This window comes from Zootoca vivipara, chromosome 3 (assembly GCF_963506605.1).
Source record: "Zootoca vivipara chromosome 3, rZooViv1.1, whole genome shotgun sequence".
NCBI lineage: Eukaryota > Metazoa > Chordata > Lepidosauria > Squamata > Lacertidae > Zootoca > Zootoca vivipara.
The window spans coordinates 65,575,578-65,600,856 of record NC_083278.1 but is presented as its reverse complement, the minus strand read 5'-3'; the positions used below and the strand labels follow the sequence as shown (position 1 = coordinate 65,600,856).

The window sequence follows — 25,279 nt, the reverse complement described above, 5'->3', positions numbered from 1 at the left end:
AATTATTTGGGTCAGCTGCTCTGAATTTCATTATGATGAAAAGGCAGCAAGATGATCTTTAATTAGAAGAACCAAACCCTCCCCTGCTCCTGCCAGCTAATGCCACTACCGTACTTTTTACATATGAAAATATTCACCCATAGCTTTTTGTTTCTGACATTGGCTGGAATACTAAAGGGTAAAATTACTTTACTACATGCTTAAATATCTCATGAGTCTCTGCATGGAATCAGTTACTTTGAAGTAAGTTTGCTTCTTTTTAAAAATAATCAAGAATGGCTACAAAAAACTTTGAACTCAGAAATAGGCAAAAGTTTAGCTATGCGTTGCCATATTTCAAAAAGCAAAAACCAGGACAGCCCCCCCCCCCCAAATTGCAAATTTTCGATTGACTTGCCTAAGATCCATGACAAAGTGCCACCTTTTGGAAATTTCCTCTGGACATTAATTCCACCTTTGAATTACCGGTACTTTTCTGCATATGTGCATACTCGGAAGTAAGCCCCACTGAGTTCTATGGAGCTTGCGCTCAAGTAAGTGGCCATAGGACTACTTCTAAATCGATTTGCATTCTAAATTAATTTGCAGATTAAACCACACCAACATACTGCACTAATAGTAGAGAGTAGTACGGAGAACACTCAGACATAACGTTGAGTGAACTGGGGGGGGGACTTCAGGGAGGGAGGACCTAAGGAATGTCAGGTGGTGACATGGAACAGGGCCTTTTCTGTGCCAGCCCCATCTCTATAGAACTCCCCACACTGGTGATGGTGATTTGGTGCCGTCTTAAAATACTTCTATTTCATCAGATATTTGGTGGCACTTCTGAGAGAATATATTGTTTCATGTTACTATTTTTATAGATGGCATGAATTTGTTGTAATTCTAACTGCTGTCTTACTGTTTTGTTACATTTTTATGGCTTTCAGCAATGTTGTTAGCTGCCCTGCGCTCTAATCAGGATGAAGGACAGGCAATCAGCCAACCAACACATTATGACAGAAAAACTATGTAGCAGATGCAATTAACTTGATTCTAAACATTTCAAATAATTTATAGTCAAGGGAAAGAGCTCTGGCACACCTGCTTCACACCAGACCAATTACACCTGCCTCTGATGGAATGGGGTTTTCTCTGCTACCATTAGACTATGGACTTTCTACACTAGCAAGTTCTTATATGGAAGAATGTAGTCGCAGAGTATGCTTTAAAGGGTATGATTTGAAAGCAACTTCCTGAAGCTAAGCAGGTCTGGGACTAGCCAGTGCTAGGATTAGGAGCCACATGTAAACTATCTTGGATTCCATGATGGAAGAAGGTAGGGAAGAAATGAAAAATAAATAAATGAACGAGTGTGCGGGCAAGCAGGGCAGCCTGCACTGACTTTGCTTTTCTCACCAGTTATTATCAGGCATTTCCTTTAGGGGTATAAGATACTCCTAGAACCTTTCTGGTAATGCTGATGCAGAAGACTGAACTATCATCATGGACGGTTGAAGTCAAACCTCACACTACTGAAGCAATCATGGATTCAGATAACCAGGGTGAGTGAAGATTATGACAGGTTATATATGTCATATGTTTCTCTTCTCTTGCAAACAGCTTCTGATTTCATGACATACAAAAATATCTTGCTCCGCCCACATTCTTAGGCAAACCGTTCTCTATTTTGCCTGAGAGATACTGTTCCTGGCAAATCACTGGCCGGGAGGATGATTTAGACTGGGTTTAGAATGCTTTTAAAATGTTTTTATATTGATGTGTTTGCAGCCCTGGGCTCCTTCAAGAGGAAGGACAGGATAGAAGTTGAACTACTACTACTACTACTGCTACTGCTACTACTACTTATTATTCTAGGGAAGATCAGACTAAACTAGGGTTGGCAACCTTTTAGGACTAGTGGGGACATTTTGAATTTTGACAGCATGATGGGGGCACCAGTCACAAATTGGCTGCCATGGGGGACTGGCAGAACACAAATAGATTGGTTTGGAAAGCATGGCATTACATAAAACTAGAGCGAGTAGTCCTAGTGAAACTTTTCCCATAACTGTGTTTCCATACTATAAAAGGCTTAACCTGTTTGATTTAGTCCTGCCAGACAGCTATTAAAGGCATAAGAGCCCTGTTTCCTCTCAATGCTAAACCCTAGGCTGCTATCCTGTACCCACTTACCTGAGAGTAAGCCCCATTAAACACAAGGAGTCTTACTTCTGAGTACACGTGTAGACCATTGTACAGTGAAATCTCAACAAATGCCTAGTCTTTTGTTCCTGCAGAGCAGGATACATGCTTGGGCTTCTTTGCAATGCTTTCACATTTGCCCTTTGGGGACAAGGGATATTCTTTAACATCTACTCACACATATTTTGTAGTAGTATTTGCAGAATACAACTTCCAGGGAGTACCTGATCACAGATGAACCCTCCACAGAAAAGATGCATCCTGGTTGCTGGGAAAAGGGAAGGGCAAACTATGAAGATTCCAAGAGCTAGGCAATAAGACAGAGACAGGAAAATCACACTAATTGAGAGGGGGAAACAGCAGCTCTGTGGGACCCCAGGGACTCCTATTGCCCGATCTCCTGGCAACTCACTTATCAACCACAGCTCTGCTGGTTGGCCACAAAAACTGGGGGCAGCCAGGATAGCTCATGTCCCAAAAACCCCTCAAAAGAAAAACAGCATATTTTGCTTTACTTTCTAAGAGGGCTAGAGCCTTACTTTTTATTTTTAAAAAATGAAAGGTCCAAGTCTCTGGTTCCTAATCAGGCATGCCAATGAAGGCCTTCACAGGTGTCACAGTACCCATAGGGGGCTAGGCTGGTGACCCCCATCCTTAATATTTGAATAGGACCTTAATATCTATTCCAATCTGATCCGTAGTAATAATATTTTACTGAATTTTGGGTGGTAATGCAGGTTGAGTAACACACCATTCATAACATTTATACTATCTTAGCTGCCAGCAGTGCTGGTACAATATCACTGAACTCTGCTATAACATCACATTACACACACACACATTATTGTATTGGTGTAGCTGCTTGCTGGCCCCAACCAAAGCACTTCTGTACTGGTAAATAAAGCTTGGGCCAAGACCGTTAGCATTGGGCCTGTAACCCTATGCATATTTAGCCTCTTTGTTAAGTGTCACTGAACACAGAGATTATTTATTAATAAGCATGTATAAGGGTAAATATCCTAAGCACATGCATTTGGGAACACATCTCAGAAACATCAATAGGATGTTTCATCAATAGGATGTGTGCATTTATACATATTTACTCAAGTCCCACTTTGTTCTGCAAACTTGCTTCCAAGTAAGTATATGTATGATTAGGTAAAATTGTCAGACATTGTCTTGTCTTTTGTGTTAAGAACGGGATTTCTAAAGTGCAAAAGTTGAAATGGTGTTCATACACCGTACAAAAGAAAAGATGATATGTTCCAACAATTGAAGTCCAGTTTTATTGAGACAATACATTGGTGTACGCAATTCAAACTTTATTTTTACGCACCATCTATCATACATATGTTTTACAAAGTTCAATAATACAATTTCAGTGTTGATGTAAAATGAAAGCAGATGGCATATTGATTCAATGTATGATGCCTTTTAAAAATGTACACAGATTCAAAAGAACTCTCATAGTTCTTAGAAGCCCACTTCGTTCTGTCTCAGAGCTATGAACCTCCTCTAGGTCAACTGTGAATTGTTCTAAATTGAATTGGGATTAGATCTCTAAGGTCCTGCCTGAATGGCTAATCAAAACCTACATTTCCAACTCTAAACCAAAATAAATATAATGATGCTTTATAGCATACAGGTGGAAAAAAGGCAAGTTGTTAGACCAGATACCTAAATCCTCTTGCTGATGGCACATTAAACTCTCAATTGTGTAGTATCTATACAGAATAAAGTGAGGAAGGTTTCACAGCTGGTAACAAGACTAGGCAACCCATTGGGCCGTCTTCAGTCTTGATCACTTTTACACTAAAATACACATCACACTAAAGTCAGAAGATGACCCTCCCTTATAGGGACTATTCCCAACCTTCAGGTTTTGAATGCCATTACTTATGTAAGAGAAAGGCACCAATCACAAGTGGGAGACATCACTAGGGGCAGGGGGCAACAAAGCTCGTAAAAAGTACAAAAAGTTTAGAAAAATTGACTTATAAGGGGAGAACCCTCCCCCATCGTGAAGCCTGAGCACACTCAAGTGGACATGGAATGCTCATTGGCTGTTGGAGAGATGCTGAAATATTGTATCCCTTTTTATATACCCAGTTGATCAATGTGCTCTGCAAAAGAGGACCTCTTGAACATGCTATCATGAGATGCACTACAGGAATTGGCCATTAGTGTGGTGTCAACAATTCTTCGGGATACCCTCCTATTGCACGTTAGGTGCCATGTCCGCTGTCCTTTTGGTTCCTGCTGAAGACCTCTCTTTTTCAACAACTATTTTATCCCAGTCTGCATCTGTCCTGGAACTATCTTTATATAATGAATTGTTTCGGGTGTTTTTACGCTTTCCTTGTTTTATGGTTGTTCCCATCCCACTTTATAATCACATAGTTTATAGTTGTAATCTGCCCTGGGACCTTATATGGTCCCACAGGTGTAGGAAATTTGTGGTGCTCCAGATGTTACTCCCATCAGTCCCAGCAGGCGCAGCCAATGGCCAGGGATGAGAGCTTATTTCAGTGATATCTAGAGGGCCAAAGATTCTCCACATCTGTGGTAAAGGGTGGGTGAGAAATCAAATACACAAATAAACACTTTAAAAAAATAAATAAAGTTCAAGGGATTTCAACAATCTTTACAGCTGCTCTTTAAGATAGGCCAGTATTATTATCTCAATATTGCAGGTGGGAAGACTGATACTGAGAGAGTCGCTTGGCTAACACCACCAAGGATGTTCTCATGAGCCAGGGATGCCTGAGCATCCAGTCTTCATCACACCTGCAGCAAAAGGGGGACATGTTCTGAAATGAATCTGAGTTGTGTTATCTCAACACTTTGAAGATGAGACGAGGTAGATAAGATTTGTATAGCCTGAAAACGTCTCAACTTTAAGCTTTCTTGTATCAGAATATTTTGTGACAACAGGAGCTGTCGTACTGTAATTGTAATCAGAGGCCTCTTCTATGAGACCTCTTTCATATTAAAGGAGCATTTAAATGTTTTGACTTAATGCTGAGTCATGTTGGGGTACCCGACTAATGACTTCTTCTAAAACAGGTGCAGCCAACCAGGTGCCCTCCAGATGTTAGACTTTGATAGCCAATATTCAGGCATGATGGGACTATATTAATTTGTGGAACAAAGTAATAAAAATAAATGGAGAAAAACAATGTGCAAAAATTACAAAATTATGTAAACAACTTAACAACAAAATAAATAACAAATTAACAACTCTGTTTGTCCAGCAACATCAAGAGTACAATATTGACTCTCTTTGTTCTAAAGTGTATGTTTCAAGCAGTTTTTAATGTACAGGGTAGCAAAAGGCTGCATTTGCAACATAACTGAAATGTGATAACCTCAAATAAGTTAAATTTTGAAAAAAAAACATTTTCTAACTGCAGGCACATCCTTTTCATCATACATATATTAAGTGCACTTAGCGAAAGTCAGTTTCTTGAACTGAAGCTACATTCAAATACACCTTTTGCAGCAGAATCCTGGGCATGCCTACTCAGAAATGAGTTACCCAGAGTTCAGTGGTATCTGTTCTCAGATTAAATGTGTAAAACTGATACTTCTGAGCATCCATGCATTGGATTACATTGTTTAATCTCTGCTCTTCTCATTCTTGTTTCCTTTCTCCTTTTTTTGCCACCTCACACATATTTCCTACCCCAGGCAACCGCTTCGATGTTGAGGGACAGCCATCCTACTCTGTGGTGACACAGCCTCTTCTGGGCTCAATCTGGCCTGCTTTCTCAGTGGTGAAGGGGGATGCTATCCTGCTACCAGTGCTGAAGATTCAGCTGTAGTCTAGTCAGCGTCTGTATGTGGACAAATGCCACATGTCTTTGCTCACCTCTGTGAAAACCTGACAGTTTGTGGATAAGACTGGGGCCAGGAAATACACTGATTTTGGCCAGACCTGCTTCTGGGCTTGTCATCTAAGGCAAAGTACTGCTACAAGGCCTTAGGAAACCACAAAGCACAGCTATGTGGTCCCAATGTTAGACCTGGGATTTCTAGTGAAGCCCAGCTGTGAAGCTCCGACCATCCTAAATCCAGTGGTTTTGACTGGGTTTTTAGGAGCTTGAAGTCCATTGTATGGCAAATATTAGGCCCAACTGCATTTGTGACAGGTTAGTCTAGCTAGAATCAATTATGCACACAGATCTTATTGTGCAACTTTGTTTGAAACAGAAAGCTTCTTCTTACATCTGTAGTAGCATGTTGAGCATGCAATAAATTGACCAATGCTACATATTCACCTACTGCTCAACATGTAGTACCACTTCATATTTTTGATTAATATTTGTCCTCCAAAATATGTGTAACATATATGAGAGAAATGCATGTATGGTTGATTCTTGGTCTCCGCAGTGAATACACACACATGGCACACATCATATATGAAGTAGCTCTCAACCTGGATCAATAAAGCTGCAGTCATAAGAACTACAGGTTAAGTTGTTATGAATCTGGTTATAAATACCCTTTTCCGATGCTTCTAGGCTAGGGTCCACTGTAGGGCTCTGAGGCTTAAATATAGCATCCACATGTGGCAATCCAGATGTTAATCTGGAGGCAAAACATCGTATGTGAGAAATACAAACTTTTAAAATATTCCAAAGGCCAATCATTTATTAGTTGCATCAAAAGAAAGAACCACTGTAGCTGCCTTTGAATGTCATTTTCAACACAACATAACTATGTGTTGATTCAGAGATAGTTGCAACTTTTACATCAGTGGCAGCCAAGAGGCTTCCCTCCAGATATTGATTGGACTGAAACTCTCATCATTCCTGATCATCAACCTTGCTGGCTGTAGCTAATGTGAGCTGCAGTCCAAGATGTGGAGGGCACCTCAGTCTTATGTATGCCTCTTCCAGGGTCATACCAGAACACAATTTGTCTGTAATGGAGGATAAAAAGAGTCCTTTTCAATGACAATTGTAAGATTTCTTGTAAACTGCTTAAGAGGTTTTACTACGACCAAGTGGTATAAACATAGTTAATGAATGAATGAATCAATTAAATTGTACTGGCATAATGTATGCACTTGGTTCATACCCAGCCCTAAGCATCAACGGGGTCTAGATAATGCTGTGAAGGGCAGCCAACTGTGAACTGGCCCCACCTGTAGAGTGTATAGCAGCCGTCCCACCATTACAAATCTGTATTGGATGACCCAGACATCAGAGCCTCGTGACATTCCTGGTGTCCTGCTTCTGAACAGTATTTGTTTCTTGCTTGCTGTTTTTCTTTTCTTCCTCTTCTCTGATGGTGGCAGGCTTCAGAATCTTGGCAAGATGATGGGGAGCAAAAAGAAAGATTCCAAATCTATCCATAGCGCAGTTTGTCATTTGCTGGGTGCCCGTGTGTGAAGAGAGTAATAATTCCTTCCAGTTAAAAAGCTAGTCAGATGCTCTAGTCAAGCCACACTTGCAGTTTTTCCCCTTAAACTAGTCTGTAAAGTAGATGAAATATGTGAGAAATGTGATTTCCCCATGTTAAACTACTGCAATTAATGCTTACAAACCATTTATGAAACAAACTAAATGTTACAAGTCTCTACAAAAAATGATGGTGGTTAATAAATGCACCTGCCACTCGCAAGCCCACCTGAAATTTCTGTGTATTGTTGGAGGCATCAGGAGAGCAACACTTTGTACCAGAGATTGGGGTCTAGATGAGACCTTGAGGAATGACTGTGTCTAGCCTCTCCAGTCTCATTTCGTGCAACATGACAAAAGAAGCCTATGTTATTAATCCCACAGAAGGTTAAGTATTAGGATCCTAGCCCAAGAAAGGCTAACAGCTGAAGCTGAAGAATGGGTACTAAGAGGCTTGAATTCAAAAACATGAAGCGAAAGATTAATAAACTGCTGGGAATGCTAGCACAGCAACCTTTTAATGAGGAAGTGGAATGAGAAGTCAGCCATTTAGAGGTTTTAACCAGCTAGTCCCATTAAGGCAGGGATGGGGAACCAGTGGCCATCCAGATGTTAATGGACTACATTGGCCATGCCAGCTGCAGCTAATTGGAGTTGGAAATCCAAAAATATCAGAAGGGGCACAAGTTTCCCATCCCGGTCTTAATGCAAAATGGAAGTTGGCATTCCTCAAGAAGAGGAAAACACTGCTCTCCGCACATGGTACAGCAAAATAATAGACCTTTAGCACCTTATTGCTGATATCGAAGGGTGATATCATCTTAAGTACAGGATGAAAGAGCATCAAGTTGCAGGGACCATCTTCCTCTAGTTGTGGCAAAAAGGAAAGACGCAAAATTGCTAAGATCAGTAACAGAAGCTACCAATTCTACTCATGTTTTAGTTATGTGTGGCTGCATTTTTTAAAAAAACAGATATAACCTGATGTAAAATTTGCTTTTCTGGCTTTTGGCAAGACTGCATGCACACAGGTAACAAGCAAATGTGATCCGTAAAGATTCCAGACTTCTGACAAGCTGTGTGGCAGACCACTGCCACTGGGATAAAAGTAGGGGAACAAGAATGAGCATTGCAAGACTTCAACTACTATGCTTGCCTACATTTATGAAGTATTTGAATTATTAACATTACACTAATCGTATATGCAACACCGTCCAGAGTTACATAAACAGAAGAGACTAGTCTTGCTACCAAATTGCTTACAATCTTAAATACACAGTGGGGATACTGTCCTCAACTGTGGCTTGGGTGGGGGTGGGGGTTAGAGATATATAAAAGTGTTGGGTGGGTAGAATGTATGTAAATTGTCATAATAGCTGCTGAAAGCTTGCTTACAGGCGAGGATGTGTGAAATACGTATTACATACGTATATGTAAAAATATGTTATTTCTGACTTGGAGAAACATGCCAATGTGGTGCCCTCCTAATGTTCTGAGACTGCAACATCATCTCTAACCACTGACCATACTGACTGGGGCTGCAGTCCAACCATGTCAGCAACCCCTGCCCTACATCTTTTATCTAACATCACTCATCTAAAGCAAAACGGAGTGCGTGCACACACACACCCTCATAGAAATGGGACCTCTCTCCTGTACATCAAAAATAAAAGTTGCTGCTATTCTGCACTGTGCACATAATAATTTGCTAGTAAGATAACTAGAAAGCACCAAACTGCCTAGCAACATCAATTAAAGAGGTAAATAAAGAAATCTTAATGTGTGGCCTTACACCAGGCAGTCTTTCATTCAATCCATTTCCCACCTTCTTTACCATCCTCCCTTTGGTTGCCAGAAACCAATGGAAGTAATAAGAAGGTACTGCAAGATTTTTAGGAAATGCTTGGATTTGGGTTTGGTTAATCTTTTCAGGAAAGTGTTTCTAGAATCTACTGGCAGCTACTGAGAACTCCTCATTGGCCCCCTTGCTGTCCTAAAACATGATAGATAAATAATAAGTTTAACAGGATGCTTTGTGCTGTGTAGATGTGTCTCATAGAACAAAGGATTGAGCTTACAGGTTCCCTCCCCTTCTCCTATATGCCTGGGAGGACTTCTGCCACATTTACTTTGTGGCGACTGCTGCCCCCTGGACCTGGTAGGATGGCTAGGAGGTTATGGGGGTTTGGTCAATGGGGTCAGGAAGTTTCTCCTCATATCCATCCCTTACAAAGATACTGTGAGCATTTAATAATTGCATTTTTACAAACGCTTAGTACCTAACTAAACTATGTGCTGTGATGAGTTACGAGACTCACAAAAATCCACACATGCATGCACACACGCACACTGGTATTCAAGTAGATTTTTCTCAGAGTAAACCCACTGAAATTAATTAGTTAGGGCCATTAATTTCAATAAGTCACCTATACTGTGCTGTGAGCATAATAATGATGTTAACAAAACATTCATTCTGCAACACTGAGTTGAATGAGGATGATATGGTCCAAGATGATGGATAACAAAAGCATGAAGCAGAACACCCAGGCTGCAGTCCTGACCCCGGTGCTACTACAGTGATGGTGGTGATGATGATATTGGCAACAACAAAAAATCTCCCCTGAAGTAAATGGGGAACTGAGCAACCAACACACTCTTAGGCTACATTTCTAATCCCACTACTACCGGTACAATGCTGCTGCTGCTGCTGCTGCGGATGGTGATGATAACATTGTTTAAAAAAATCTCTTTCAAAGGAAATAGGAAATTGTGCAAAGAGCATGAGAACAGCAGAAACACTTAGCAAGTCATACCTGTCTCTTATTTCAACAAAAGCCTCCAGAATTATACCCCCTCCCAACTATCAACACACATGTATTCTAGCATGTGGGTGGCATTCAATGCTAGCTCTTCTCAGAGTACAGTCCTGAAAGCGCAATGCCACACAAAAGAAGACCGTTCCATTGTGTCTGGAAGCAGGAATCTTGGTTTACAATGAATGATGGTTAATTGTTGAGTCAGGCAATTTTAAACCATAATTTATGAAGCTGGCTTGTTTAACAAACCAACGTTGTCAACCAGTATTCCTGGCTCATGCAAGATTCTTTGAAAATAAATAAATTTGGTAGAAATCAGCTTCCCATCTATACACAATACAAAACTGAGGAGGGGTTGGAGCTTACAGAAATCTGCTGGCATTAGCTATGCTATGAAGCTCCTGGTGGTGAACACCATTGAACTGCTGATCGCTGCTGGCTTGCTGTCACCGCCAATCACTTCAGGCCTCCCTTGCTAAGACATAACAGGGAGCACTTTAAGGCTCTTGATTGTTCATTGGCAGCTGCATTTCTGGCTGTCATCACATACGACATCAGGTGTGGGGCAGGTTACATGGATTGGGGGAAATAGCCACGCCAGCCAAATTGGGACCCATGCCAGACCTAATTAGGCCCACAGGCTCTCCACCTGTGTACCAAACCATGATTATAGCATTATGTGCAAACAGACCCCATTCTGGAGTCATTTATACACTGTTTTAGCTGCACAATAGCCTCTATTTCCACAGCCACTCCTAAGCTGCTCCTGGTGGCATTAACACCTCCTACTTACGTGGCAATAGTGAATTGTATAGTTACATGCAATGGTAACAGTATCTGACCCATTAAGCAGATGTGTAAAAACAATTAACAGTGTCTCCCACTGGCCCAACTGGTGGTGGCATGGGGATAGGCCTTCTCTGTAGTGGCATCCTGACTGTGGAACACTATCCCGACAGAGATGTGCTTGTGCCCCACACCAACATCATTCCACCAAAAGCTAAAGATCCACTTGTTTATCCAGGGGCTTTGGGGAAGGGTGGATTTGACTGATGACCTGTTATTCTTTGAAAGCTGCACTGCAAATTCTGTATTTTACTGACGCTATTTCAGGTTTTCAAGGTTGTAATTTTATTTGTATTCTTTGCTGATCTACGCACCAGCCTGGGATCCTAATGGAGGAATGGCAGGGTATAAATATGAAGAGTAATAAAAAATGAAAGATGTAATTATTCTGGAGGGCGGTTTGGGAGCAACCACAGTAGTGGCAGCAACCACACAACTCTTGAGGTAAGATATAGAAAGTATTAACAGGACATGATTGGAGTTTTGGGGGGATTATATTATCATGAACTAGATCACTGGTGAAAAGCTGTTGTACTGTTACCAAAGCATTCATTAGGCACTAAAAAATCTTTATACAGTATAAAATTTGAAAGTTTGAGGGTTCAACAAACTGACAAAATTTGTGACATAGCATGAGGTCCAGAATAAACCAAATAATGCTTTCTAAAGGAACTGGTTACTTGTCATATTATTTATTGTCCATTTACTTCAATAATTTATATATTGCTTACTCAGCAATCTCTGAGCGGTGTTGTCACTAAGCAATTTTGAATTGCTTTCAAGGAGACAGTAATTGTGATTTTATTTTAAAATCCCTCATGTGTCAATGCAATTTGACAAATCAAGAAATAATTAGCAATGGTCTAATGTTTTAAACTACTGTTTAAATCTGTGATCAGATTATCAACTTTACTGTTATACAAACCTGATATTAAAACCCCACACCACCAGTATGCTGCAGAAATGTAAAGTCTTTTTTAAAAAGGCAAAATGGATGTTACCGTATTATCTCCTATCTTACAACCAAAGCAGAAATTTGCTAATAATAATGTGATCATTGCAAGTCACGTTGATCAGAGACTAAACCTACAGAATTCCTGGAAATGTTTGTTAGAGTGTCTTACAGCTTTGATTTTGTTCAAGTCACATTAATCCAATTTTAATCTTATTAGTGCCTTTCAATGCTGACAGAAGTAGTGATGAAATTTGTCCTCCTAAAAGATTGGCTCACCACTTACATCCAACTGTTCACAGTGCTCTGAAGGAGGCATCCTGCAGAAATCATCTCATCAGGAGGTTTGTTCCACATGTTGTTGGAATCAGGTTTTCAGTGTGGCGGCACCTACCATTTGGAACTCCCTCCTCTTAGATAGCAGACCAGTGGTGCCTTTTCTTGTCTTTTTAGTGAAGACCTTCCTATTTCAAAAGGTCTTTAAGGGGAGATTTTTTTCAAGGTATTGGATTTGATATATATTGTACTGTGTTCTTTTATCATTGATATTCTTTTTGCTCCAAGGTGTTCCATAAGATGCACTTCACAAACAGAATGAAATAAAATGAAAGAATAAAAAGAATCTTCCAAAAAGAGAGCACAAAGGAGTCAAGGGTTAAGCCCTGAAAACAATAAAGTACTTGCATGAGAAGCTGTGTGTTGATACTGCCAGCTTTTCAGTTATCTCAGTATCTAATTGGATAACACAATGAAGTGATTAATTTACAGCTGAAGTTAGCAGACAGCATAAACGAAACTCCATGCCCCTTAGCTTATATGGAGCTCAAAATTCAGTGCAAGCATACAATGATCCACTGTAACTTGAGGTGTAACTTTAAAGAACCCCGACAGACTGGCTGCTTATATTGATCCAGGATAATTTTAAATCAACGTCTGATTAACTTGAAGTGGGGAAGAGCTACGGCTCAGTGGTAGAGCATGCCAAAGCTTCACATTTCAATCCCCAGCATCTCCTTGTTCAACTGAGAAAGGCTCTTGTCTGAAACCCTTAAAAACTTCTGTCAATCAGTGGAGAGTAACAAGCTACATGGACCAATGGTCTGATGTGGCATAAAGAAAGTTCTTGTGTCCTGGGTCAGACAGCAAACTAGTTTGCTGTCCATTTTCTTTTTCACCCCCTTACACAGCATCAAATGTGGCTGAGAAGAATCCACTAAACTTCAAGAGCAGAATTTTGGGAGGTTCATAGGGAAGGAGTAGCCTGAAAAGTTCTGGTGCATGTGCAGAATGTTGCTTTCAAGCCTTTGGCTCCTGGTTGTCTTTGGTATCTATCTAGGACAAGAGCTGAGATACTGGGTGCTACATTATACCAGAATATTCAAAATGTCCTTTATTCAACAATCACACCTCAAAATGTTAGTGTTAACCTGGGTCTTGCTAGATCAAAGGAACCAACAATTTCAGCAAACATGAGAGCAGCCATGAGGAACTAAAATGGATGACAGCAATGGAACAATCCTGCTCTTCAAAGGCTGCTTGGAAATGCTGCTGAATATAGTGACAGCCAACACATGACTTTGGTATCTGAATTGGAGAGGAAGATTTTAAAAAGGTGTACAATGATGCCGAAGGATCAGCAAGTATTACTGCATACATATGGTGAAACACTTGGGCTATTTTGGAAGAAGATACTGATATGGGACGTGTCACAGTGACCTGTGTGAAGCCAATGGTGAATGGCAGGGATACCAAGTGCACCTTCCACTAGATCAGGTTGTTAATGATAAAAAATGATGCAGAATGATTAAAAGATTAGAAGAGGGTGTACAGCTTTATTTGCAGTTTACTTTTCTTCTTCACACTACACTACAGCTACCTTTCTTTTCTGTCCTTATGGTTTTATCTCCCTATCTCCTTTCTTTTTTCTGTTGTAAAAAAAGAGGAGGAGTAGATAATAACTTTTCTCTACAATTATAAGACAGTGTAGAACAGCCAGAAAAACAGATTATATAGACTGGAGTGAGTTTTAGATGCAGGCATTGGATTATTATTCGAACTGCTTTAATAGCTTGGACAATGACGTGCCATTTCTTAGATATTATTCTGTTAGTTGCCATTCTATGCTTTTTACACGGTACTGCCTTTTCCATGGTACTGCCTGAATAGGAGGGATAATTCTGCCATATCACAGTAACCTCAACTGAAACCCCCTCCCCTTAATTAGACAGTGTAATTCCATATATTAAGAATAAGACACCACCAGTAAATCTTTAGGTAAGCTGCAGATACGCAGCTATGAAGGTCAATTTCCTTTTGTAACTAACACACACATAATTTTAGTAAACGTCTCTTCCATGAAATTGTATCATTGATACAATCATTTATATAGTCTAAAATCTCTCTTGCCATAAATATCCCATTTTCCCACAACTGAACCAAGGGTCTCCTCTTTATACCTGATTCTTTAAAATGATCTTTCCTGCTGGCCCCTGCTTCTCATTTACAACTGTGAGGTGAATTCTATTTTACTGCACAGAAAATATTTCATGAAAACGTGAAAGGCAATTAGGGGCAAACTCTACAGCAGCTGTATTTCAAGAAGCAATTGAAAACTTAGGAATTGCTTTTGAGATCACTTTCAGGCTCTATTAGAAGAGATTTTTCCCCTTAAGGGATGACAGTTTAATGCATACTTGGTTTGATTATAATGCTAGGCTATGCACACTGTGGGCGGAAGGGGGAATGGAAATGTAAGAAAAGGCATATACCATTTCTTGGCTGCCTATCAAGTTTCTTAAAAAAATTAAGGTACAACAAAACTAAGCTCTTTTACTTCTATTTTTAGCCAAACATTGTACAGGTGGGCTGGCATTAACCTACCTCTTGCGTTTATAGGCTACTGTGGTGAAAATTTTGGTTCCACTTTTCACAATGAAAGCAGCACTCTTAGTGGGTAGACAAACCCTTTACATTTTCACCTTTTTTGATTCTGTTCTTTACATGGACACATCAGTTTCCCCCCACTCTATATCAATATTGCATGTGTTCAATCATAGGTCCACCCATCCCAGATTTGTACATTTTAAAAAAACCAACCAACCATGAAACTCTTAAACTGGTCACATTATATAGGCATTTTGCATGCAGTCTTCCTCTTTTTGTATACTTTCTAATGCATTTCCCCGCTAAAATGGATGTTTTTTTTGACTCAAAACTGCAGCACAAGAACCAAAATCTATAAGCAAGTCTGGCAATTTAGGTCACTGTGCTTCAGTATTTGGACTAAATGGATTACTCATCCATCCCTGCTATCCACAGCCACTATCCCCCCCCCCCCGGGCAATATGATGCTGCTTCAATACCATTTATGGGTGCCTCCCTTCCAGAGTGATCCCAGCCAATCAGCGATGATGTAATAAACACAATGATATCAATATGCTCTAATCCCAGTTTCGGCTACCTGGCTACAAAGCCAGCTGATGGAGGGCAACAAAACTAAGCTACATACGGCAGTACATCCTGAACTAGTTATATTACATGGGTTATCCTGGTCAATCAGAAAATATGTCACTGAGGGAAAATGGGAGTCCCGTTTAGGAAGTCCTTCCTGAATAGAGGAACATTTGTTGCCTTTTGTCTTTCCCTAAAAAACAGTAAGAGTGTATTCTTTCAATGCTGATTGAAGTGTCATAAAAGCTGCCCTTTCTTTTGGTTCAGACACAATGATGACTTGTAGGTCAGCGAGTAATGGGAAATGGTTTGCATGCACCAGGAAGGGTGTATCAAAATGGACAATAGCCCTGAAGAATATAGCATAAATACACATGGCCATGGTTGGTGCTGTGGTCTAAACCACAGAGCCTAGGGCAGTGATGGGCAACCTTTTGAGCTTGGTGTGTCAAAATTCACCAAAAAAACCCCCGAGCATAACTCGGGTGGTGTGTCGCTTCAAGAAAAAAACCCATAATTTCGCGATATTTATAGTTTAAATAACAAAAATGTATAATTGGAATATATAACTGTATTTAATAAACCAAAAACTAATTTGTCAGTCGGTTTCTTTTTGGTCTTGATATTATTTAACTTGTGTGGGGTGCTGTGAACTAGCATATTATTTTACTGGGGAGGCAGGGGAAGCACACACCCCTCCAGTTTTAAACAGGTATTTTAAATACTTTCTTTTTCTGGAAGAGATGAGTAAAGGGGGGGTGTTGGGTGTTGGTAACAAAGGGGGGTCTATGTATTAAAGGTGGGAGTATTGCCAGTAAGCTCAAAGGTGTCATAGGTTCGCCGTGGCCTAGAGCTTGCCGATCAGAAGGTTGGCAGTTCGAATCCCTGCGACGGAGTGACCTCCCGTTGCTCAGTCCCAGCTCCTGCCAACCTAGCAGTTCGAAAGCACGTCAAAGTGCAAGTAGATAAATAGGTACCACTCTGGCGGGAAGGTAAACGGCATTTTCATGCGCTGCTCTGGTTCGCCAGAAGCGGCTTCGTCATGCTGGCTACATGACCCGGAAAAACTGTCTGCGGACAAATGCTGGCTCCCTCGGCCTACAGAACGAGATGAGCGCGCAATCTCAGAGTTGTCCACGACTGGACCTAACGGTCAGGGGTACCTTTACCTTTACACATGGCCACCAGAATGCTAAGTATAATGAAGCCAGATAAAGAACCAAAAGCAAGCTCAGATACCTTTTTTCAAAAACTCCCAACTGTACACCCACGTTAACTGCTTCACTTCTTCAGCATCTACACACACCTTTAAAGAGCAATTTGACAACTTTCATTAGTCACCTTTCATGTCCATCTCGTACTAGGGAATCACTGCTGTAGTTATCCACTGTTCCCTTGTATTGATGAATCAACTAGAATTCCTGGTATCTGAAGAAGTGTGCATGCACATGAAAGCTTATACCCAGAACAAACTTAGTTGGTCTCTAAGGTGCTACTGGACAACTTTTTATTTTTAAAATTTATTTCAACTAGAATTCCTAACAGCTTACATGCTTGTCGTATGTCTCCCAACAATCTGACACAACCAAATTTACACACAGTGGTGGATCTTTTGTGCACTTCTTGTGGGTATGATGCAGATAGCAGATGCTATTTCCCAAATAGCTGAGGTACACTTTATTCTTACATTTGAAAAGGTTTGTTTTCAGGTTGTGTAAGAGCCAGAATACCCTCTAAGGAGCTTAGCCCCACAGGTTCAAGTGCATCTGGAAGGGAACATAACTCAGTGGCAGAGCACATGCTTTTGCAGGTCTCTGGTTCAATTCCTGGCACCACCAATTAAATAAAAGATCAGGTACCAGATATGGAGAAAGCCACATGGATCTATGGACACAGGATAAGGAAGCTTCCTAAGAAAGCAGTCCACACCACAACACTGACCTATATAGATGCAAAAAGCAAATGGGCATGTATTTGGCATCAACTTAATTGCAATATTTTTAGTCAGATGAGCAACACAAAGACTATAGTATATATTTCAGGCGCCTCAAATGAATAAAATTACCGCCATTAAATGTAATTCAAATGTTTTACTCCTTCCAATACTGAACTAGGTAATTAAGCACCTATCAGTCGGGAAGCAAAATGAGGCCGCCCAAAAATAAAATAGTGGTTTCCCTGTACTTGGGGAAACAGGTATGCAGAAGTATATTAGTTTGCATGTTTCTTTTAAATGGTCCTGAGAGTTTCTAGGACATACAGAATGCTGAAGGCATACAGGCTAAAACTTAGTAACTATTTTCCTTTCCTTCCCATCTCCAAGTCTGAAGCACAAGTGTCTTGATTCACACTGACTGGAACCCTGAACAATAGCATTTCAGCTATCAACAGGGATATTGCATGTTTTCTAAAGCTGGTGTCCACCTGTCCTTTCTTAAAACAAAAACCGCAGAGGAAAGATTGACTCTAAATTCTACTAGTGATTTTTAAAATCTCAAACTCTTGAAGAAAAACTATAATTACTGATGAGAAGTTGGTGACATGGTGAGTGAGAATCTGATGATCTAGAGCTTTTATCTGCAGTTTTACTAAACTTTAGCAAAGAGGAAACCCAGGATTTTCGGGAAAAAGAGAGACATCTTGGAGAATGGATCCTCATTGCACCAGTGATCACAGGATACTTTTTCAGGTCCTCAGTGCTCTATGATATCTAAAATCTGCCAAAGCATATTATTTGCCTGCACATCAAAATTAAAATCTGAGCAACTGGATCATATTTAAACTTCTTGTGTGCACTTTCAGGATCGAAAGAGGAACAAGCCTTGGTAATGGGGAAACAAGAAAAGATAGAAAAACGAACCATCTATAGTGCTGGAAAGAAAAAGGTTGTGGTGATAGCAAAGCAAAGGGACATAATAAAGAGCCAAGAAGTTCATATGGAGCACAGTGGGGAGAGACCCACTGTGCAAGCTGAAGTCCTTCTGCTGACTGGACCTATCAGTTGAATCACATTCATTACATTTATAGTAATTATTTCTGAAATTCTATCTATACATATACATTAGCATATGCTAATCCATGCGGGTTTTTTTTTTAATTATTAACAATGCATTAAGTTTCAGAGGGGACCAAGTTTCAGAGGAGGGCTAGGAGACTAACAAAAGGCTCAAACATCCTTTCAATCCTACATGCTTTTCTTCAGGAGGGGAGCAGCAGCCTCCCCAGCCCCCACATTGCCTAGAAATGGCAAACACCCCCACAAGCAATAAGCTTATTTAATACCAGTACTTCTCAAAACCATTTAGAACGGAGGCACCATGTTCTATGCTTCTCTAAGCACATAGCTCCAAAACTGCCCCTTACTGAGAAGCAACCGCCCCTTCTTTCCGAGGTTAAATTTCTTTGAATGTCAAGACTGCAATCCCCACTGAACTCAATGGAGTCAGTTCTGAACAAAGAATGCTATAAGAGTAATAACCAGGAAACAAAGAAAATCAAATTTTATGCTTAAAGAATCTGACAGATGTCTTAAAACAGCTTACATATTTTTAAAAATAAGTCTACTGGCTTACTCACTTGTGATTTGAAACAAGAGGTTTTAGATTAATAATCCAAATACTGTATACGCTTTGTTTAAAGTAGTTCTGATTATGAGGATATATGATTTTACATTAATTATAGGAACTATGCAAAGTGTTACCGTACTGATGACTTACAGGTTTATGAACTGCAACAGAATCAGAACCGTGCCTATGTCTAGAAAATTTATGTATGTTCAAATGTAGTCACTGAATGAAGATCAATTTTAACCAACAGAATTTACTTTCCGGGGATTGTCAATGCATTTTCCTAAGAAACTGCAAAATACTGCATGAACTGTCAGTTGTAATATTCCATGTGTATTCGTGGTCAATATGAGTTAGCTTATTTTAAACAGAATGAAACAACATATTTAATTAAACCTCATGCAGTGCTGTCAAAGTATTGAGTTCTAGGAAAATAATTTTATTGATCAATTAAATTTGCAAAATATTTTCTCTACCTATTTGGGAATCTGGAATATATTTCCTATTACAATATAACACCACATCACAGTCAAAATTAACATGCTAAAAGCCATTATACCATCAGTGAAAGAATACTGCCAGTTGCTTCACTTGACTGTGTCATATTCCTAAAAGAAAGCCCTTAGCAATTTCAACCTAAAATGCAAAGTATCTGCTATGTGTGGGTACAAAATAACAGCAAAATAACAGGGAAGAAAGATCTGTCCAGCAACACTTCCTCAACGTTACTGAACAATCTGAGTGGAAAACTTTAGTTTGCCATTAAAGCTGATGATCTAATTGACAGATTAGTCACTATATAATTCCAGTTACAGGTAGGTAGCCGTGTTGGTCTGAGTCGAAACAAAATAAAAAAATTCCTTCAGTAGCACCTTAAAGACCAACAAAGTTTTAATTTTGGTATGAGCTTTCGTGTGCATGCACATGAAAGCTCATACCAAAATTAAAACTCAGTTGGTCTTTAAGGTGCTACTGAAGGAATTTTTTTATTATATAATTCCACTTACTAAAGCTATTGACTCTAGCTAGCATCACAAAGAACAAAACAGATCATTTCAACTAGAAGAGTCAGAGAGCAGACTTGGATCCCAAGTTTTGAATTTTGTCTTAACAGAATGCTACAGCTCAGACTAATTTAAACATAACTAAAACCTTTGGTGGAAAACATACATATTGTTGAATAATAAAAGGCAGGAGTCTTGTCTTTCTTACTTAGCCTATTCTGATAATAAGCGACAGTACTCAAAAATATACCATTCTGTATGCAATTGTATTAATGTATAGATTCTAATCAGTTAAATACTAATAATACCAGTGTTGCTACATTCATTATTTTAACTGTTAAAGTCTTAAAGACCTGCAGAATTGCCTAACACGGCTCATCACTTAGGCCAAACTTTCTATCCAGAATATACCACTTGACAAACACCCAGACCTATGGAATCTGGATAACACCAGTTCCAGCAAGAATATTTAACAATCTTTCTCCCAAAATACGGAAATGCAAAGACATTCAACCTATTACATTATTCCAGATTTGCACACAAAAACCCTTCAGGATTACATGCAGGATCACACTGGTGTGTCAATAAAAATGACCCAATTCCTTCACTACAACTTGAAAATTACCTTAAAATGTGAAAGTCCAATGAATCTGAATCCATTTTAACAGCCAGACCATCAACAGTCTGGTGCATTTTTAATGTATATCAACAGACAATAGTGTACAGGTTTCCGTTCTGGAATGAAAGATAGAGAACTCAAGTTTCCTAAGCAGCAATGCAACTGTAAATAGGACTGCCCTTCCCAAACAGCAATTACTAAACATCATGGCAACAAAAAGATACCTTCTCTTAATGGCTGTGTTCTAGCTATTCATGAACTCTTTTCAAGTACTGCATTATTTCAACTTCTTAGGGAAATTTCTTAACTTTGTAAGACCTGACAGATAAGCATTGCTTCTCTCTCTCTATATAAATTATTTTCTACATACAATGTTAGTTTATTGCAACACTCTCCATGTTATTATTAAAAGGTGGGATCCAAATAGCATTGCTTTGCTAATAGAAGACATCTGTCAGCCAAATGGAAGACAATTTGTGGTGGTTGCTCTTCCCCCCCCATCAGCCTGCACTGCCTCCCTAGTTTGGTCTAGACTCTAGAGGGTTTCCCAATCTTCTTGAACATACTTTAGGATTATGCAGGAAGGGGGAATTACCTCAAATAGCCTTCCATTCTACTGATAAATGTCAGTGGAGTAATACTGAATTCCACCCATATTCTTTTACCAGGTTGTATTGTGAGAGGATGAATAAGAAATGTAGAAAATAAAGTTTGCTTTTTTTAAAAAGAGAGGACCACATGACAGCATGATGCCAACCTGTATATTTTTTAGCAACTAACAGGTCCTAAAATATTTTCATCTTTTAGTACAAAGAATCACATTTTTGGGGCTGCATTAAATTTTTAGAAACTAGTCTGCTAAAAATATAAACTAGTAGATGGTAGTACCTAATATTTCAGGAGTTCAACAACCAGATACCTGGGATTTTTTTCCCCAGCCTCATCTTACAGACATAAGATGCATAACTAATCAAATGGACATATTAGTGTTAATTACTGGCATGGTAGCATTTTATTAATAGAGTAATCTTATGCATGGCTACTCAGAAGAAAGTTTCACTCCTAGGTAAGCATGTATAGGATTGCTGCCAGGATGATCTGAAGTGGCCAGCTATTTGTTATAAGCTAATATCATTTTGTTTCATTTTGTTCTTAAAGAGGTTCAATTATGTTTTGGGCAACAACCATGGACCAGATATTCACTGCAAGAAGATAATCACAAAGTATTTTAATGCTACCACTTTCTATCCAGAACACTGTAACTATTACAAAAAAGGACAATTCAAACATTTTCTTCAATATTTGCTTCAAACATAACCACACTTTTTTAAAAAACAACAACAACTAAAATCTTACTTTACACCCTCCCTTCAGAGCATATTGGACTCCACCTTCCAAAGCAATCAGAATTTAGAAGATCAAATTTTAATTTGATTTAACTTGTCACATCAGCTTTTATCATCTTCTTGCTATCTAAAGAAGGTGAAAGACAATTTTTCATTTTATAACCTAATTCCATTTCAGTTTTATTTAACTGTCTACATTATTCTGTGAGTGTGTGCACATACACAATCACACACAGAAGCAGTGGTATCTACATACAGTTTTACACAAATATTTACATACATATGTTATACACAAACTAATGCGATTCCATGATTTATTTACTTTTAAGTAGAAAGGCATATGCTTTTGTAGCATACTTAATTGTTGCACTGGTCTTACAAGAGTACTATAAACCTTTTGCAACAATTAGCTAAAGCACAGGTCATTCAGGATTTTATAGATTGTATATAAAAAATACAATACCTAGAATGCTTATCAAACAAATAATGCTTTATTGGCATCTAAAAAAACATTAAAATGTATGTTATTTTTTCAATTTTTTAACCCACTGCAGTACGAGGAACAAATCACAGACACGTACTTTTGAGAAATAAGAGACTATAATGCAGAAATATCAAGAGCACACCATTCTCTGTATTATTTATGCTCCTTTTTTCCTTTTGGCCAAACTGTAGGAACATACAGTATCACACCTCTGCCTATGCTTTAAAATTCTGCAGCAGCCTAAAAACCTGGACAAGATACACCAGCACCTGTTTTCAAGTATAACAATTTCCATGGCCAACCTAATAGCAATATCTAAAAATTTCCATTTCTTCCATAGGAAGTCTTTGTTTGTTTGACAAGCTGTTATTTATCCTTGTGAAGTAAAAGCAAGTGGGGCAAGTTTGCGTTTTGTCAAAAAAAATGAAGAAAGAAAGAAGAAGGAAAGTTTACCTACCATGTTCAAATTAAGAACAATTTTCTATACAGGTCAGTTGTACAGCTATTTAAGTGAAAGATGAACATGAACATTAGATTAACTTAATTCTGGCAGACAAAAGTGAACTACTAAGGTCCAGTCAGCAATTCATCTATTACAGAGAGAGATGACAACTTTACAAAAGGTATCTTTTTACCTACTGAGTGATGATTATGTCCCCTCAGTTTCTGTGCTTTCTACCACTGGTTCACTTTCTAATTCAGCTTCTGTGTCACTCTTCTCTTTTTTTGTGTCACTTGAAGTTGCCAGCTTTTCATAAAGTTCTGGTTCACCCTGTACTTGGGCTGCAGGTGGTTGACTCTCTGTCTCTGCATTTTCACCATTAACTTGGGGCACACTGTCAGTTTTTTGTTGAGAAGTGCCACCTTCAAAAAATTCAAAAGCTCTTGGATGTGGAGGGGGTATCCAGTTGTTCTGTATTCTCTCTCTCCCAAATCTGTTTCCATTAACTTCTCTGCCAAAATTAAAATCTCTGTCATCCCTGTCCCTCTGCCTTTCCCAAGGTCTTCGGCGATCATCAAAGTCTCTGTGAGTGTCCTGTTCAAGTCCCCGGTTCCAAGTTGGGCCACTTCGATTTTCAAATCTGTAGTTAGTTTGACGATACCTTTCTCGGTCTTCCTGGAAGCCTTTAAGACCACCAAATGTAGGAAATGCATGATGCTCTCTTTCATCATAATCTCCTCTTTGTCCCCAGTGCTTATCTGAATTGAAAGCAAAATGGTCTCTCCTACCAAGGCCCTCCATGCCTGGTCTTCCAAAGTTCTCTCTTAAATCTATGTGTGGCCTGGCAAGATGTTCTCTTCCATCTACTGGAGGTCTTCCTAGACTTTCTCTTGGATCTAGTGGTGGCCTTCCAACTGAATCCCTCATATCCACTGAAGAGGTCCGATTAATGTTCTCCCTATTTTCCACTGGAGGAAAGCGATAGTCTCTATCTCCTTCTTGCTGAATGCTGTCATCTCCAAGTGCCAACCTTTTATCTGGATTAGACATGTTATCAACACCTTGTCTACCAGAAGTTCCAAATGGTCTCTCTGTTTTAGTAAACAAATCTCCTGAAAGGAAAGCTCTAGGTGGAGGAAGGGATGGGTCAAGGATTGCTGGAGGAGGAATGCTATGCTGTAGTGGTATTCCAGGCTGCAGGAGAGGAAATCGTGGCCCAGGTGGCTGTGACATTAGTCCTGAGCAGATATCTACTAGAGGCATTCCAGGCAACCTTTGACTAGCAAGAGTTAAATGGGGTACATTTTGAATTCCAGTGGGTGGCTGTAACCCTAAAAGTCCAGAGCCACTTGAAATATTTGGTGGTGGTAATCCTAATAGTCCAGAACTACTTGAGACAATCGGTGGTGGCAATCCCAGAATCCCAGAGTTGCTTGATACAATAGGTGGTTGGAGTGCTGCCAAAAGCCCAGAACTACTTGACACTATAGGTGGCTGGACTCCTGACAAAATTCCAGAGTTACTTGACACTATGGGTGGCTGGAGTCCCATTAGAAGGCTGGAACTGCTTGAGACAGTCATGGGCTGGAGTCCTGCCAGAAGACCAGAGCTGCTTGAGACACTTGGAGGCTGGACACCCGTCAAAAGCCCAGAGTTGTTTGAAGCATTAGGTGGCTGAACTCTTGTCAAATGTCCGGAGCTGCTTGACACACTGGATGGCTGCACAAGCCCAGAACTACTTGAGACACTAGGTGGCTGTATTCCCCCTACAAGCCCCGAACTGGTTGAGACACTTGGTGGTTGCACTCCCCCAATAAGTCCAGAACTGCTTGAAACATCATCTGGAACTGAAAGGCAAATACAAAAATTTAAGTCAGCAGAAAAAGAGAGTACATACTATAAAATAGCTAATTTCTTTTTTTTAATCAGCTACTTGTGTTGCTTGAAATTGTAACAGTTTCATCTCCGAGTTGGAGATGAAACATTTACCAACATTTATCGGTTGCTTTCTGATCTGTTTGAAATCATATTTGTAAAAAGTAAATCCAGCCTCTCAAATTTGGGGACAGACTGAATTAAGCAGGATTTGAAATAATAATAATAAAAATACTCCTCAAATATTTTAACTAGGGTGTCACACAATCAAAATCAAAAGAGGAGAT

General features: G+C 39.5%; 1 protein-coding gene across 3 annotated transcripts in view; it reads right to left on the bottom strand.

Moving 5' to 3' along the window:
• SCAF8 (SR-related CTD associated factor 8) overlaps window positions 1-25,279 on the bottom strand; it is a 70,308-nt gene that overhangs the window by 13,007 nt on the left and 32,022 nt on the right. For 2 of the 3 annotated variants that reach the window (XM_035108672.2, XM_035108675.2), the window contains exon 20: window positions 6,264-24,964. In XM_035108672.2, the coding sequence (XP_034964563.2) occupies window positions 23,325-24,964 (1,640 nt within the window). In that variant the 3' untranslated portion in view covers window positions 6,264-23,324. Of the gene's footprint in view, window positions 1-6,263; window positions 24,965-25,279 lie in introns of those variants that run through there. The other variant, XM_035108674.2, reaches the window with a different exon arrangement.